At 39.1% G+C, this 15,564-nt stretch overlaps 1 protein-coding gene across 27 annotated transcripts in view; it reads left to right on the forward strand.

Moving 5' to 3' along the window:
* Positions 1-15,564, forward strand: part of NEB (nebulin) — a 210,797-nt gene that overhangs the window by 109,045 nt on the left and 86,188 nt on the right. For all 27 annotated transcript variants that reach the window (XM_066281248.1, XM_066281221.1, XM_066281230.1 and 24 more), the window contains 13 exons: positions 105-308; positions 2,532-2,636; positions 2,780-2,887; positions 3,228-3,539; positions 4,213-4,416; positions 5,478-5,582; positions 6,770-6,877; positions 8,489-8,800; positions 9,578-9,781; positions 10,492-10,596; positions 11,181-11,288; positions 12,271-12,582; positions 15,324-15,527. In XM_066281248.1, coding sequence (XP_066137345.1) covers positions 105-308; positions 2,532-2,636; positions 2,780-2,887; positions 3,228-3,539; positions 4,213-4,416; positions 5,478-5,582; positions 6,770-6,877; positions 8,489-8,800; positions 9,578-9,781; positions 10,492-10,596; positions 11,181-11,288; positions 12,271-12,582; positions 15,324-15,527 — 2,391 coding nt within the window. The remainder of the gene's footprint in view (positions 1-104; positions 309-2,531; positions 2,637-2,779; positions 2,888-3,227; positions 3,540-4,212; positions 4,417-5,477; positions 5,583-6,769; positions 6,878-8,488; positions 8,801-9,577; positions 9,782-10,491; positions 10,597-11,180; positions 11,289-12,270; positions 12,583-15,323; positions 15,528-15,564) is intronic.

Here is a 15,564-nt window from a genome sequence, read left to right on the forward strand (position 1 = left end):
AAGTAGGGTTCAGAAATACACATCCTCTGTATATGCTAAACCTGGATCAGACACCAGGTTGTCTAAGTAATTTCTATAAATATTTGACATTATTTCATTTTCAGGCTATTTACAAGGCTGATCTTGAGTGGCTGAGAGGCATTGGATGGGTGCCCATTGGCTCCGTAGAGGTTGAGAAGGTGAAGAGAGCTGGAGAAATCTTGAGTGACAGGAAGTACCGCCTGCCTGCTGACAAGATCAAATTCACGTGCATTACAGATACCCCAGAAATTGTTCTGGCAAAGACTAATGCCCTGACCATGAGCAAGGTTAGTCTTCAGCTGTGTCCATTTGCCTGAGTCATGACCGTGGCTGATAAAGTGAGAACTATATAACCATTTAGCATTTTGTTCTAAGGTCTGGGAAACATGGTGTTCATAGCAGTGCATGCACAACTCAGATGAGTTGCTTGGTTCATTCTTTCTCTTTAGACCAGGGGTAGTCAACCTTTTTATATCTACTGCCCACTTTTGTATCTCTGTGAGTAGAAAAATTTTCTAACTGCTCACTGGTTCCACAGTAAAAGTAGGGAATTTATAAAGCAGAGTTACAGCAAGTTAAAGCATATAATAATAATTACTTACCAAGTACTTTATGTCTGATTTTCGCTAAGTTTGGCAGAATAAATCTTTATAAAACAACTTACTATAGTTAAATCTTTTTTTTTGTTTTGTTTTGTTTTTGTTTTTTTGTTTGTTTTTTTCATTTTTCTGAAGCTAGAAACAGGGAGAAACAGTCAGACAGACTCCCGCATGCGCCCGACCGGGATCCACCCGGCACGCCCACCAGGGGCGACGCTCTGCCCACCAGGGGGCGATGCTCTGCCCATCCTGGGCGTCGCCATGTTGCGACCCTCCTGGGTGTCGCCATGTTGCGACCAGAGCCACTCTAGCGCCTGGGGCAGAGGCCACAGAGCCATCCCCAGCGCCCGGGCCATCTTTGCTCCAATGGAGCCCTGGCTGCGGGAGGGGAAGAGAGAGACAGAGAGGAAGGCGCGGCGGAGGGGTGGAGAAGCAAATGGGCGCTTCTCCTATGTGCCCTGGCCGGGAATCGAACCCGGGTCCTCCGCACGCTAGGCCGACGCTCTACCGCTGAGCCAACCGGCCAGGGCAAATCTATCTTTTGATTTATACTTTGGTTGCTCTGCTACCACCCACCATGAAAGCTGGAATGCCCACTGGTGGGCGGTGGGGACCAGGTTGACCAGCACTGCTTTAGACTATGGAAATCTATTTTGAAAAGTGCGCTGCTACTGTTGCTTTCAGTTTATTACACAAGATAGATACTCAGTTCTTTTTCCAGAGTTCCAGTGCTCTGTTTATTGGGACTGCATTAATTCTTTAGCCAATGAGTAGGGTCTCAATATGCACAGTTTAGATTGAATTCAACTTACCCAAATTCTCCCACACCTGCCTGGATATCTACCAAACATTTGGGTGGTGAGATTGAGTGCTTCCCCAATGAAGAATGTGAAATTGGCTCTCGGCAAACTCCAGAGTTAGGGATATTAAATTTCCAGAAATTCTATCTATATCACACCCATCAATATCACCACAGTGATAACAGCAATAGAAAACAAAATTGTGGTGTGTGCCACTATGACTAGTCCTTTCATGTATGTTATGGTTGAACTTCAAAAAGTACTCCATAAAAAATATATGATTATCTTCCTTCAATAAATGAGAAATATGAGGCGTTATGTAACCTTTCTCAAGATCACACAGCGCAGATACAGTAGAATTGGGTTGGAACTTGGAATTCACTCTGACGCCTAGGGGTTTCTACTATATCATATTCTATAGCCACGCTTCATCTTGGAAGTCCTATGAGTAAACTTGAGTTTTACTGGATAAAAAGAAGTAATAATTGAAATCATTATGTTGTTTCATCAGCTATAAAACAATCATATGGCTGTTTAAATATCACCATATTTGGGCCCTGGCCAGTTGGCTCAGTGGTAGAGCGTTGGCCTGGCGTGCAGGAGTCTCGGGTTCAATTCCCAGCCAGGGCACACAGGAGAAGCGCCCATCTGCTTCTCCACCCCTCCCCCTCTCCTTCCTCTCTGTCTCTCTCTTCCCCTCCCGCAACCAAGGCTCCATTGGAGCAAAATTGGCCTGGGCACTGAGGATGGCTCCATGGCCTCTGCCTCAGGCGCTAGAATGGCCCTGGTTGCAACAGAGCGACGCCCCAGGTGGGCAGAACATCACCCCCCCCTGGGCATGCCAGGTGGATCCCGGTCGGGCGCATGCGGGAGTCTGTCTGACTGCCTCCCCGTTTCCAGCTTCAGAAAAATAAAAAAAAAAATATATATATATATATATATATATATAATATATATATATATATATCACCATATTTGACTCTCTTCACTACACTTTTGCTTCCTTCACATCCAAATAACCTTTAAAAGGCTATTTTATAGTTAAATTAGTTAAATTTGATAACTGTTACATATTGCTTTAAAAAAGGGTTTTACCTCACTTTCCTCATAGCGTTTATATACAGAAGCTTGGGATTCTGACAAAACTTCCATCCACGTGATGCCAGACACCCCGGAAATTTTGCTGGCCAAGAGCAATTCTGTCAACATTAGCCAAGTAAGAAGTTTTCTGATTGTTGTTTAAGCCTTCCTAGGAGTAATTCAAATACATTTTCTGTCTTACCAACTTCCTTTTTGGAATTAGCCTGTTAACCTTCTATATCATTTTTCTTTTTCGGTTGTGTATTATTCTTTACATAGAAACTTTACACAAAGGGATGGAATGAATCAAAGATGAAGGACTATGACCTGAGAGCAGATGCTATTTCCATCAAAAGTGCCAAGGCTTCGAGGGACATCGCCAGTGATGTAAGTGCCACACTTTGTACTGCTTCAGCATGTATTCCTCCAGTCCTGCTTCCTATGTGCTAAGAGCTTTTTCCCTTTGTCATCACAGAGAAGAAAAATACACTTTGGAATTATAGTTAGAATTGATGCAGGTAAAGGTTCCACCAATGAAGATATATGATTACACAACAGTTATGTTTATGATAGTATAAAATGTTAGTTTAAAATTATCTAGAGATGCCAAAATGTTTGCAATATAAAATTCATATCTTTTTGCTTATGGATGGTCATGTTGTCTGTATTGTCAATGTGTATCTGGTCATGGAACTGGGTTTCTAAACCTGTATTTCTGATACTTTAGTTCAAATACAAAGAAGCATATGAAAAACAGAAAGGCCATCACATTGGAGCCCAGAGCATTGAAGATGACCCCAAGATTATGTGTGCTATACATGCAGGGAAGATTCAAAGTGAAAGAGAGTACAAGAAGGACTTCCAGAAGTGGAAAACCAAGTACAGTAGCCCAGTGGACATGCTAGGCATCTTGCTGGCCAAGAAATGTCAGATACTGGTCAGTGACATCGATTACCGAAATTACCTGCGTAACTGGACGTGCTTACCTGATCAAAACGACGTTATCCAAGCAAAGAGGGCCTATGACCTGCAGAGTGATGTACGTAACATGAGTTTTGGGAAAGGCGGACTGGGCAAACACAGATTTACTCATTGTTCAGGCACTTTCTCTGTGGACAGATCCATAGATTGTGTACTGCACAGCCCCAGGGGACGCCATTCTCATGTTTAATAAAAACCACATATTTAGGAGTTATGTCATGGGAGCAAAGAATGTAGATAAAGAACCCTACTTGGGTCATGCCCTTTATTCCACTATCTATATGCCAGACTATTTTCCTCATGTCATTTTTATTTTGCAGCAATGAAAATATATCTCAGGCAAACATAAATTACATGAATGATTTTTTAAAAACTGCACTGCTGTGCTATAGCCAAAACATTAAATGGACCTCCCATGGGTCTCTTATTATAGGATGAACATGGAATGGCAGTCAACAAATTTCTTTTTTAAAATGTTTCAGTTATATAATTTTTCAGTTATATAATTTATCATAAAATGTAGGATTACTACTATTGTATTTCTATTCATGGCTCATCTAAAAAATTATAGTCTTACAAGTTACTCTGTCATTGATATTAAAATGCCCAAGTCATGTAAAATCTCAGGTCCTACTTTTTTGGAACCGTCCTCTCCCTATGAACTTTATTTTTTAATTAAGGAATGATAACATCTAATATAAGAACAAAATGTCACCCTAACATCTCTTTAGAATGTGTATAAAGCAGACTTGGAGTGGCTGCGGGGCATCGGCTGGGTGCCGGAAGGCTCAGTGGAAATGACCAGGGTGAAGGGTGCTCAGGACCTGCTGAATGAAAGGCTCTATCGAACGCGGCCAGATGCCTTGAAGTTCACTTCCATTACTGACAGTCCGGAAGTCGTCCTGGCAAAAGTCAACTCTCTGCAAATCAGTGATGTAAGAACCATTTGACCTCAAGCTTTTCTTTAGTGGGTCTGGGCTAGCAGATGAGACCACCCACACCGGACAAGAGGACTGTTTCTAATCAAAGACTCCAGTGATGGGAGCAGTTCTGAGAATCCTTTGGCTAGTTCAGTGAAGGCACATGCAAAGTAGAACTCTGACAAAGTAGAACTCTGATGAATGCCAGCATGCTTTTCTCCTACCACACACTTGGAAGCACTAAAATTAGAAAAATGTTTCTCTATTATGATTCAGGAAATCAATATTCATTTAAGTCCTATGAAACAGTGATTTTTCAACCATTGTGCACTTGGGGACCAATGAAAAAAAAGGAGAATTATTTCAGGGATTGCTAAGGCAGAAATCACCCTGAGTATAAGCAAATTTGGCTAAGATCACTGAGTCTATAATCTTTTACAATATCAAGGTGGTTAATTCTCATGGATTGGCTGGAAATTTCTGGCACACCAGCAATGGTCCACGGACCAATGGTTGAAAAACACTGCTATGAAATACTAAAATGTGTGGCATATGACTACATGTATAACATCGTATTAGTCAGGGTTCTCCTGAGAAACCAAGCCAATGGCATGTGTAGGAGAGAGACTGATTTTAAGGAATTGGCTCACACTGTTGTTGGGCCAGCATGTCCAAAATCCGCAGAGTGGGCTGGCAGACTGGAGACACAGGAAGGAATTGCAGTTCAAGGCCAAGGGCAATTGACAGGCAGAATTACTTCCTGCTCAGGGGAGGTCAGTCTTTTTTCTATCAAGGACTTTGACCGGACAGAGCTCACCCACATTACTAAAGGTAGTCTGCTTTACTGATATACCCAAAGTTTACTGATATGTTAATCTCTTTAAAATACCTTCAGAGAAGCATCTGGAATAATGTTTTACCAAATATCTGGGTAGTGTGGCTTAGACAAATTGACATGTAAAATTAACCATCACAGACATACGGCATATAAAATCATTAAATGATTGCTAAGATTTTATGTTTCAGATCTCCATTCTCTATTAAATATTAAAATAATATTTCTCTTCTCTCCACAGAAACTGTATCAAGAAGCCTGGAACAAAGACAAAACCAACATCAGCATTCCCTCTGACACACCAGTCATGCTGCAGGCCCAGATCAATGCCCTGCAAATCAGCAATGTAAGAGGCATGAATATGAAGTGTAAATGCCTTTAGGAAACCATATCTGTCAGTTTATGGAATGTATTATAACCAACAAATTACCTCTCTTAGAAATGTGTACAGCTTTTGATGCTGGACACTTTCTCTTTAGCGACCATTCCCAATGCAATATAAATGGAAATTCTCTTTTAAATGCTAATTTAGATACATGGCTGGGTCTCTGGACTGCAGCATTTGGGATACCAGTATCTCATTGTTGTAGTCCTTTCAGCCTTGAAAAACCATTGTCCTATATCCAATGTTTACAGCTCGGTTTCATTGTATGTTATTCGAGAATAATGGAATCCCTAGTTAAATGCCTCTTATGCAAGAAAGTATAAGGGGTAACAGTCTCTATTGTCTTTATAGATTTTTGATGGATCCAGAACTTTCTCATCTGACATTTAAAGACCACAAAAAAAGCCAAAAGCATTTTTAATTATATGCAAAGTGCAGGTTATGTAGGATATCTATGTCAGTGGTCCCCAACCTTTTTTGGGCCACGGACCGGTTTAATGTCAGAAAATATTTTCACAGACCAGCCTTTAGGGTGGGATGGATAAATGTATCACGTGACCGAGACAAGGGTCAAGAGTGAGTCTTAGACGGATGGAACAGAGGGAATCTGGTCATTTTAAAAAAATAAAACATCATTCAGACTTAAATATAAATAAAACAAAAATAATGTAAGTTATTTATTCTTTCTCTGCGGACCTGTACCAGTCCGCAGCCTGGGGGTTGGGGACCACTGATCTATGTCACATCTTGTTAGCAGAGACCTCAAAAGACAACATTAGAGAGAAAATCTAATCAGGTCTCACGTGGTACTTTGTGAAGGTGCATGGTTGATGCTTAGTTTTCACGTGCTGTGTAATGGGATTTCTTCACACGTGGGCCATAGAGTAATGACTGCAAATATTCAAACATTAATTTGAATTCAGATGTTCAGATTTAGAGAGTTAGCTGTTAGATTTAGATGTTTACCTTAAAGCTTTTATTAGAAGTATCCTGCACTCCACAAAGTAACCAATAACCAACAGAAAAAATGATAGGTTTTTTCCTTATGTTGCCTTCCTCGACATTATGCCTTATGATTCATAAGACTACTTTGAGTATATGCACTTATTTTCAATTCATGTAAACAAACCTGTGTTGTCCCTCAATAGAAACTCTACCAGAAAGACTGGAATGAGGCCAAGCAGAAAGGCTATGACATAAGAGCAGACGCCATTGAAATCAAGCAAGCCAGAGCCTCCAGAGACATTGCCAGCGAGGTACAGCCCTGTTTCCCTGGGATCTTCTCCTTTATACAACAAATAGGGATGGTATTTTTTAAGAATTTAAGTGTTTTTATAAAAATCTATACTAACAATTGTGTTTTGTCTTTCAATAAAGACTTTATTTAAAAACATTAAAATGAGACCAAAAACACTAAGGTAAGCATAGATGAGGTAAATAACTTCTGAGTTGCTCCTGAGTAGAAGAAAAATATTGTGGAAGGTCTGTGGAAAATTCTCGAGAAAAATTTAGAAACCAATACAATGGATTTTTTTTACCCCCAAAATATTTATGACATTCTCCATGAATATAAATCAGAGATGAAATTTCAAACAAGAAGACTTAAGAATAAAATCACATTTTGTAAAGATTTTATATCCTGGAGGCTTAGGTATAATGCTCTTAGTAAGTTTTGGAAGTTCATTTAACAGTAATTTTAAACCTTAATAACAGTCAAAACAATTATCCTATCAAGTTCCAAATCTTTAAGCCACCTTTGTTCCCCTTCTTTGAGTTCTTTTCTATTTTTTATTACATATATCAACTGTTTCTTCCTTCTTATTCCTCATCTTTATCTTTAAAAACCATAGTCAAGCACCATATCTGCTATTCCCATTGTTTCTATTTTCCTTTTGTCCAAACTTGTCTCTGTTATCTAAATAGAATAGGAAAGAAAGAGAAACCATCTGACTCTAGTCCTAAGAAACTTAAGACAAGTGTGGATCAGATGAAACCCTTGTCCACAGGTCTTTTACTGTCATCTTCTGATTCAAACCAACAACCTTCCTTTCCATTTCCATACACCTTGTCTGTCTCCTAAATCACATGACTTTTTCTCCTTAGTTACCTTCATGACTCTCAGGGCACCATCTGACTTAATGTTCCACCTGCCAGGTAACCTTGGTGACAATGGTTACCCTAACTGTGCCTTATTTTCCCCATCTGAAATATGTGATAATAATAGTAGTACCACATAGGGATGTTGTGAGGATTAAATGAGCTTATAATTGCCGCTGTCAACCATCTTTAACTAAAAAATTCAGCAATATCATATGGATCAACCTAATACATTTGAAGCACTCTTGTAATAGTGTCTGAAGTATAGTGATTGCTCAGTAAATGTTAGCTATTATTATTTTTTATTACTCTTGATCACCTTACTGTTTCCATCTTGATTTACTCATGTCCTTTATAAAACTATACTGCTCACAAAAATTAGGGGATCAGGAAACATGCAGATACTCCAGTACTTTCAGCCTTTTGTACAGTACATTTTCACCAATGAAATAAAAGTTGGTTTTGCATCTCATTTGCATAATCAAACAACTTTCTTGGACTTGTTGTTTGCTTTTCTGATGTTCTTATTTAATAAAAGAAATCAAATGCTTTTTTTTAACCACTTCATATTTATTTTGAAATGTCCCCTAATTTTTGTGAGCAATATATCTAAATAACCCTATCTACTTTCCTTAAAGTGAGCTGACGTATGTAATGACTGCCAATGTTGAGCCAATTTACATTAAGAAAATATTATGACACATTTAATGAAAAATCCTCTTAATAAATTATTTTCATATGTCTTTTCATCTGATTCTTGACAACTTTAGTACAAATACAAAGAAGGTTACCGTAAGCAGCTGGGCCACCACGTGGGTTTCCGCAGCCTACAAGATGACCCCAAACTGGTATGGTCTATACATGCTGCCAAGATCCAGAGTGACAGAGAATACAAGAAAGCATATGAGAAGTCTAAAGGAATTCACCTGACACCATTGGACATGATGTCAATTGTTCAAGCCAAGAAATGCCAGGTCCTGGTTAGCGACGTTGATTATCGCAATTACCTGCACCAGTGGACATGTCTGCCAGATCAGAATGATGTGATCCAGGCTAAGAAAGCCTATGAACTGCAGAGCGATGTGCGTATATTATCACCAGAATCTTGGGGTGATGTGTGTCTGTGTGTTTAATCACAGTGTATTCTGTACGGACATAATTTAACTGGTAATCTTAATAGAACCTAATATGTTCTGTACATTTAATAATAGTAGAATTTTTCTGAACATTTTTTTATCTTAAAGAAGGTTCCCTCTTATGCAGAAAGGCCTTAATCATTAAGATGAAAATCATTCTGCTATTCTATGTAATTAGGTAGAAAATTTCAGTCCCAGTTGTTCTGATCCAGTAGATTTACACTATCAGATATCTAAATTTCAGAAACAGGTTGAGCATAAGAAAATTTTGAAATTTAAGTTTATTGATGCCTATAAGAAAATATATACTTATATTTTATATTGGAGAGTGTATATAAATATGCATATTTTCTCAGTATTCATGCATCTAAGCACCATTTTTAACTAAATTCTTACAGATGTTTTCCCAGTGGTACATAAAAGGCAGATTTCAGATGGTGAGCACAGAAGCTCAACCTTGCATTTTATGCCATTGCTGTCTGTCTTTCCCCAAATGCCACTTGTTAGCTCTGCTCCAATTCCTGTAGGATACTATGAACTTCTCCCAGAGACATGTGCCAGAGGCATAATACACAAATGTTAGCATTTAATGCTAATCCTTGAATTTCATGGGATTTGGCCACCCAACTAACTTAGACAGAGATAGCTGTGTGGTTTGTTGGCATTGTGCTCCGGTGGGCAAATTTGACTCTTCTGCACTCTGTGGTCCTCTCCTTCATGTAGAATGTGTACAAATCAGACCTGGAATGGATGAAAGGTATTGGATGGTTGCCAGAGGGTTCTGTGGAAGTGGAGAGAGTGAAGAATGCCCAAAGTCTCCTCAATGAAAGGCTGTATCGTACAAGGCCTGAGGCCCTCAAATTCACCAGCATTGCTGACACCCCTGAGGTCATTCTGGCAAAGACCAATGCTCTACAGATCAGTGAGGTAAGCGAGTTTATGATAAGTTCAGACAAATTGAAGAAGTCACAGTAAAAATTCTAATCATGCTCTTTAAACTGCTTAAAGAAGTCAAGGTGAACAGTTGCCTGCAAACCTTAGAATCTTAAAGATATATGTATCTAGATGGAATTTTACATACTCAATCCATTAACAGGATTCACATTTAATTCGCTTAGATAACTCTTTAAACAATATAAGTGTGGTGAGCATCTTCAAGTTTTACAAATTCTTTGAACACATTTCGAGACCTTGCCTACAATACAGGTCAACCAGTTAATACCATGATTACAAAATTGCCACCTTTTTGGGGGGGCATTCAATCTTGAAGTAAGTTGAAAACTCCAGGGGCAACAATATTGGACATTATTTGAGCTAAGAGAACTAGGACTTGATTATCAATGTGGAATACCATAGTTACCTCTAATGTGGGTATACCTGCTTGATAATTACAAGTGAATAAATGCAAAAATAAATAAATGACTACCTGTTTCTGACTCATTTTACATTTTTAATTATATTACACATGAATTTATTCCTCTTGTTGTAGTCACTATTGGCACTTTCTAAATAAAAGGAAAATGTGATCTGTATTTATATAGGAGAACCTCCCAAGGGACAATTGTCCATATGATTTTGTTTATATAGTAATTGACTTATTTACTGATCAGTCATACTTTGTTTTTCATTTTTACCAGTCATTGTATCGCGATGCCTGGGACAAAGAAAAGACTAATGTGAACGTGCCGGCCGACACTCCAGTGATGCTGCAGTCCAAACTCAACGCCGTGCAGATCAGCAATGTAAGACACGGCACTGCTCTTGCTTTATGCCTTCTCTCTGCCTGACTGAGCCTTTCAGCAGTTTGCTTCAGAGAGAGTTTAGCAAAAGGCATTCCCCTACCATTCCTTTTATTTCTAGTCTGTAAGCTAATGATAAGTGCGCTCTGTGTGTGAGTGCTGTGTGTACACGCACCTGTGTGTGTGTTTAAAATATAGAGATGTGTTCCTTTATCTTTGATGGAAGGAAAAATGCAGTGGTTTTGTCAAAACACAACATAAACATACATAGACATATATAATAGTAATATTTGGTTCTCTATATAGCAGTCCATCATTCTAAAAGCCAAACTATGTATTTTCTTCTCATTTTTACATAATTTACTATCTCCTAAATTTTCTTCTTAAAAAAAGGTTATTGGAGGACTTTACTATATTTTGTTAAAAATTTATTGGATCTTATGTTCAATATGAAACCAGCCTATTTTATACATCTTAAAGGGAGATTAATTTTCAGTGTAACTGGTAACATGATCTTGAACACAGCAGTAGTGCTGAGTCAGTAGCTCCCTTTCAGATTGACTGTGGCATTGCAATCTCTATTTCAGAAACAGTACCAGCAAGCTTGGGAAGACATCAAGATGACGGGCTATGACCTGCGAGCAGATGCCATTGGGATCAAGCATGCCAGGGCTTCCAGAGATATTGCCAGTGATGTAAGAGCTCCTCACCACCCAGCTTTAACAGCACTAACTAGTAGGCACACAGGGAGTTAATACTGTACTAATCTTTAACTTACTTCCTCAGGAATTACCGTATTTTTTGCTCCATAAGACACACTTTTTTCATCCAAAAGTGGATGGGAAAATGCCTGTGCATCTTCTGGAGCGAAAAATACGGTATTTTATTAAATATTTTAACACACCATTTGGTTCAGAATATTTTTTTCTTATTTTCCTCCTTAAAACCCTAGGTGTGTCTTATGGTCAGGTGCATCTTATGGAGCGAAAAACATGGTATATATAAGTTGTTATGAATGTCTTGTTTTAAAATCCCCAATTCAAGAACAACTTTTATAACAATTTCTCATACATCTCTGCTTCGTTCTGCTCTTCTTAGGTTCAAAAGCAGATTTTGATTTTCTTTCCAATATCTTCTCAATACAAGTTAATTTACAAGCACTTAAAGATTTATAGGCCAAGTGAATTCTGTTGTTTCCCGAAGTGCAGTGTGCATAGGTGGTTCCTGTGATCATTTTATGCACTGCATAAACAAGTATTTTTAAAAATGGTTATATAATCATTTTCATGTGTGCTAAAAGTACTGATTTTATCCCATTTTGGTAGAATTACAAATTTTAAAATAAAAATTTAAATAAGCTTACACTTTAAGAGTAAATTGATTTAAACAAAGAGCCAAGTTGACTTAAAGTATGAAATACACGTGGTACGCGTTTGTGGAAAACCTGTGAGGGGACCGAGTGGGGACTGAAGTGTGAGAGACACTGGACAAGCCTGCGCTGGAGGCCAATCTAGAAGCACAGTTCTTGCCTTAGAGGGGCTCACAATGTTCTTGCCTTGGAAGTGTTTATAGTGCCCACAAAGGGTAATCTAAGGGAATGAAGCTATTTTGAACAACATTTCTAGAAAAATTGAGTTTGATAAAACAACTCCTCTTTCTTCTGTTCACATCCACCAGTATCTATATAAAACTGCTTACGAGAAACAGAAAGGTCATTATATTGGATGTCGCAATGCCAAGGAAGACCCTAAACTGGTTTGGGCAGCAAATGTGTTAAAGATGCAGAATGACAGGCTATACAAAAAGGCCTACAATGACCACAAGGCCAAGATCTCCATCCCGAAGGACATGGTGGCCCTCAGTGCTGCCAAAGAAGGCCAGGCGTTAGCAAGCAATGTGGACTATCGCCAGTACCTGCACCAGTGGTCTTGCTTTCCTGACCAGAACGATGTGATCCACGCCAGGAAAGCGTATGACCTGCAGAGTGACGTAAGTGTGTGCTTGTGAAGGGGGCACCAACCTGGTGCCTGAGGGATAAGCTATCCCTAGGAAGGAAGCCTTCCACAGCTCTGCCTGGTGTCTCCTTGCAGTGCTTGGGAAAACACAGCTCTTTCTGCACAAGCACTTTTCTTTAGTGTTTTACCAAGTTTATCAATTGCCTACCTTATGGCTGAGTTTATTTGGAAAGTTTTCATTGTTAAGTTTTCACTTGTATAATTTTTCTATAGATTTGTTAATAATACAGTGTTTATACTTTAACATAAGACTTGTCCAAGTCCTTCAACGAAGTATTGAAGAGGACAGGGCTGTCTTCCTTGAAGTTAATTTTGAACGTTAGCAGCGTGCTCCAGCCTCACTAGTTTCCCTTAACTTGGTGTTCTTCACAACATGTTGTTCCGTCAATTCACCTAAAGTATTTTTAGATTTAGTCATATTTTATGCCAATTCAGTGTTTTGGAAATATTAGATTCCCTCAGGCTGTTTATTTCTTCTATAGAAGAAATACCTTTTTAAATTATGTAAACTTGGTTCCCCTTAGTTTTAAGAGATGCTTTCTCATAATGAATGAGTTTCCTCCAGGAAAGTATGCCCATCCCCTGAAACGGTGGATGTAGGTTGTTTTCTAAAGACATACAAGCTCTTCATAACCTGAACCACGTTAGTGTACTGAGTCATGCGTATCAATCAAGTTCTTACAGAATGAGGAAGGGAAATTTCCAAGTCTGTATGTAATCTTCTTTGAGAATCCTTTCTTCTGAATTCTGGATATCTGTCAAACTTTACACACTAAAATGTATATGTCATTCTTCATTAAGATAGAAATTTCCCTACGTTTCTCACTCCTCTTACTACCTTTTAGTCTGGTATTTATATCTTATTAACTAGTTACTAAAATATCATTTCTGAAAAATATCATGATTTTTTATAAAGTTAATAACTGGTATTTAATGTAGAGCAATGTCTTATGTCAATTACTTACTTATGTCTGGGGAAGCAGGTTTAGATAACCAAGAAAGTGAAATCTCAATTCAAAGGGAGGTGCTTTCTTAGAAAAAGAAAATCCAGTAAGGTCAGAATTGTGGAGCTAGGGTAAGGATTAAATTCTTCTTCCTTTTTTTTTTTTTTTACAGGGACAGAGAGAGAGTCAGAGAGTCATAGATAAGGACAGACAGACAGGAACGGAGAGAGATGAGAAGCATCAATCATCAGTTTTTTGTTGCAACACCTTAGTTGTTCATTGATTGCTTTCTCATATGTGCCTTAACCATGGGCCTTCAGCAGACCGAGTAACTGCTTGCTCGAGCCAGAGACCTTGGGTCCAAGCTGGTGAGCTTTTCTTTTTTTGCTCAAGCCAGATGAGCCCGCACTCAAGCTGGTGACCTCAGGGTCTCAAACCTGGGTCCTCCGCATCCCAGTCCCACTGTGCCCGGTCAGGCATAAATTCTTAACTGTCTTTTAAAAAAATTTATTAAATTCATCATGTGCTAAACATTGAGCTAAGTATTAAAGATACAATTGTGAATAAATAAGAAGAAATAGGACCAAGTTCCTGAAGTTAGGGAAAGTCAGGGAATTCACATTGTTAACAAAGAAAGAAATATTAGAGAACATCAGTAATAATGAGACGGCTGAGAAGTAGTTGTCTTTGTCTCTATGAGAGGTAAGAAAGCTTATCTAAGGAAGTGCTGAGTTAGTGGGGATACAAAGGGAAAGTAAGAGGACACAGAAGACATTCTTGCAGAATGACCAACATATACTAAGGGGCTTGTATGCAAACCACTATCTGAAAGAAGACCAACATGGTCAGAATGCACAGGTCGAAGGGAAGCACATATAAGATGAGGCTGGAAGAACAGGTTGGGACTGGTGCCAGGTCATCCCTTGCCTTCCAGCCCATGTTAAGGATTTTGATCTTTATCTTAAGACCAATGGGAAGCCACAGAATGGGAGGATATTGTGACAGATTTGAATCATGAATTTTGAAAAGATTATTCTGGCTGCTTTGTGAAGAACTTACTGGACAGCCTCTATTGTTGCTTTTAAAGTGCCCATTGACTAGTAAGATGATTAGTTAGTTAATTTTATTCAAAAATTCGCCATGCTTCCCTCAAACAGAGAGCTCCTTCTACATCTTTCTGCTTTTTAAAATGTACATATATAGACCCTGGCCGGTTGGCTCAGTGGTAGAGCGTTTGTCCAGTGTGTGGATGTCCTGGGTATGATTCCTGGCCAGGGCACACAGGAGAGGCAACCATCTGTTTCTCCACCCCTACCTTTTTTTCCTCTCTCTTCCCCTCCCACAGGTATGGCTCAATTGGCTCGAGCAATTGGCCTTGGGTGCTGAGAATGGCTCCATGGCCTCTGCCTCAGTTGCTAAAAACTGGCTCTGGTTGCAGTGGAGCAATGGTCCCAGATGGGCAGAGCATTGCCCCCTAATGGATTTGCTGAGTGGATCCGGGTCCCGGTGAATGCAAGAGTCTATCTCTCTGCCTCCCCTCCTCTCACTGAAAAATAAAACATAAATATATATATACCCCAATGTAGACCCCTGCCACAGAAAACAAGCAGAACAAAACATTGCTGTGCTCATGAGAAATTATGTTTGTCAGGACAGTGTTCAATTTTGTTATTGTTTGTAGGAAATAAAATATAATATACAAAATTGCTTCTCTATTTTACTAGAGGTTTTTTTTAAAACCTGTTCTAGCTAACTTTGTTGCCCGTGCCAGGCTATCTACAAGGCTGACTTGGAGTGGTTGCGGGGCGTCGGCTGGATGCCCGATGGGTCTCCCGAAGTGCTGAGGGTCAAAAACGCCCAGGAGATCCTACGAGACAGCGTCTATCGAACGCCTGTGGTGAACCTCAAGTACACAAGTATCGTCGACACACCTGAAGTTGTCCTCGCTAAATCAAATGCTGAAAATATTAGTATTGTAAGTCACCATTTTCTCTATAATAAAATCAGGTTAG

The sequence above is a fragment of the Saccopteryx bilineata genome, chromosome 5, assembly GCF_036850765.1.
Source record: "Saccopteryx bilineata isolate mSacBil1 chromosome 5, mSacBil1_pri_phased_curated, whole genome shotgun sequence".
Classification (NCBI taxonomy): Eukaryota; Metazoa; Chordata; class Mammalia; order Chiroptera; family Emballonuridae; genus Saccopteryx; species Saccopteryx bilineata.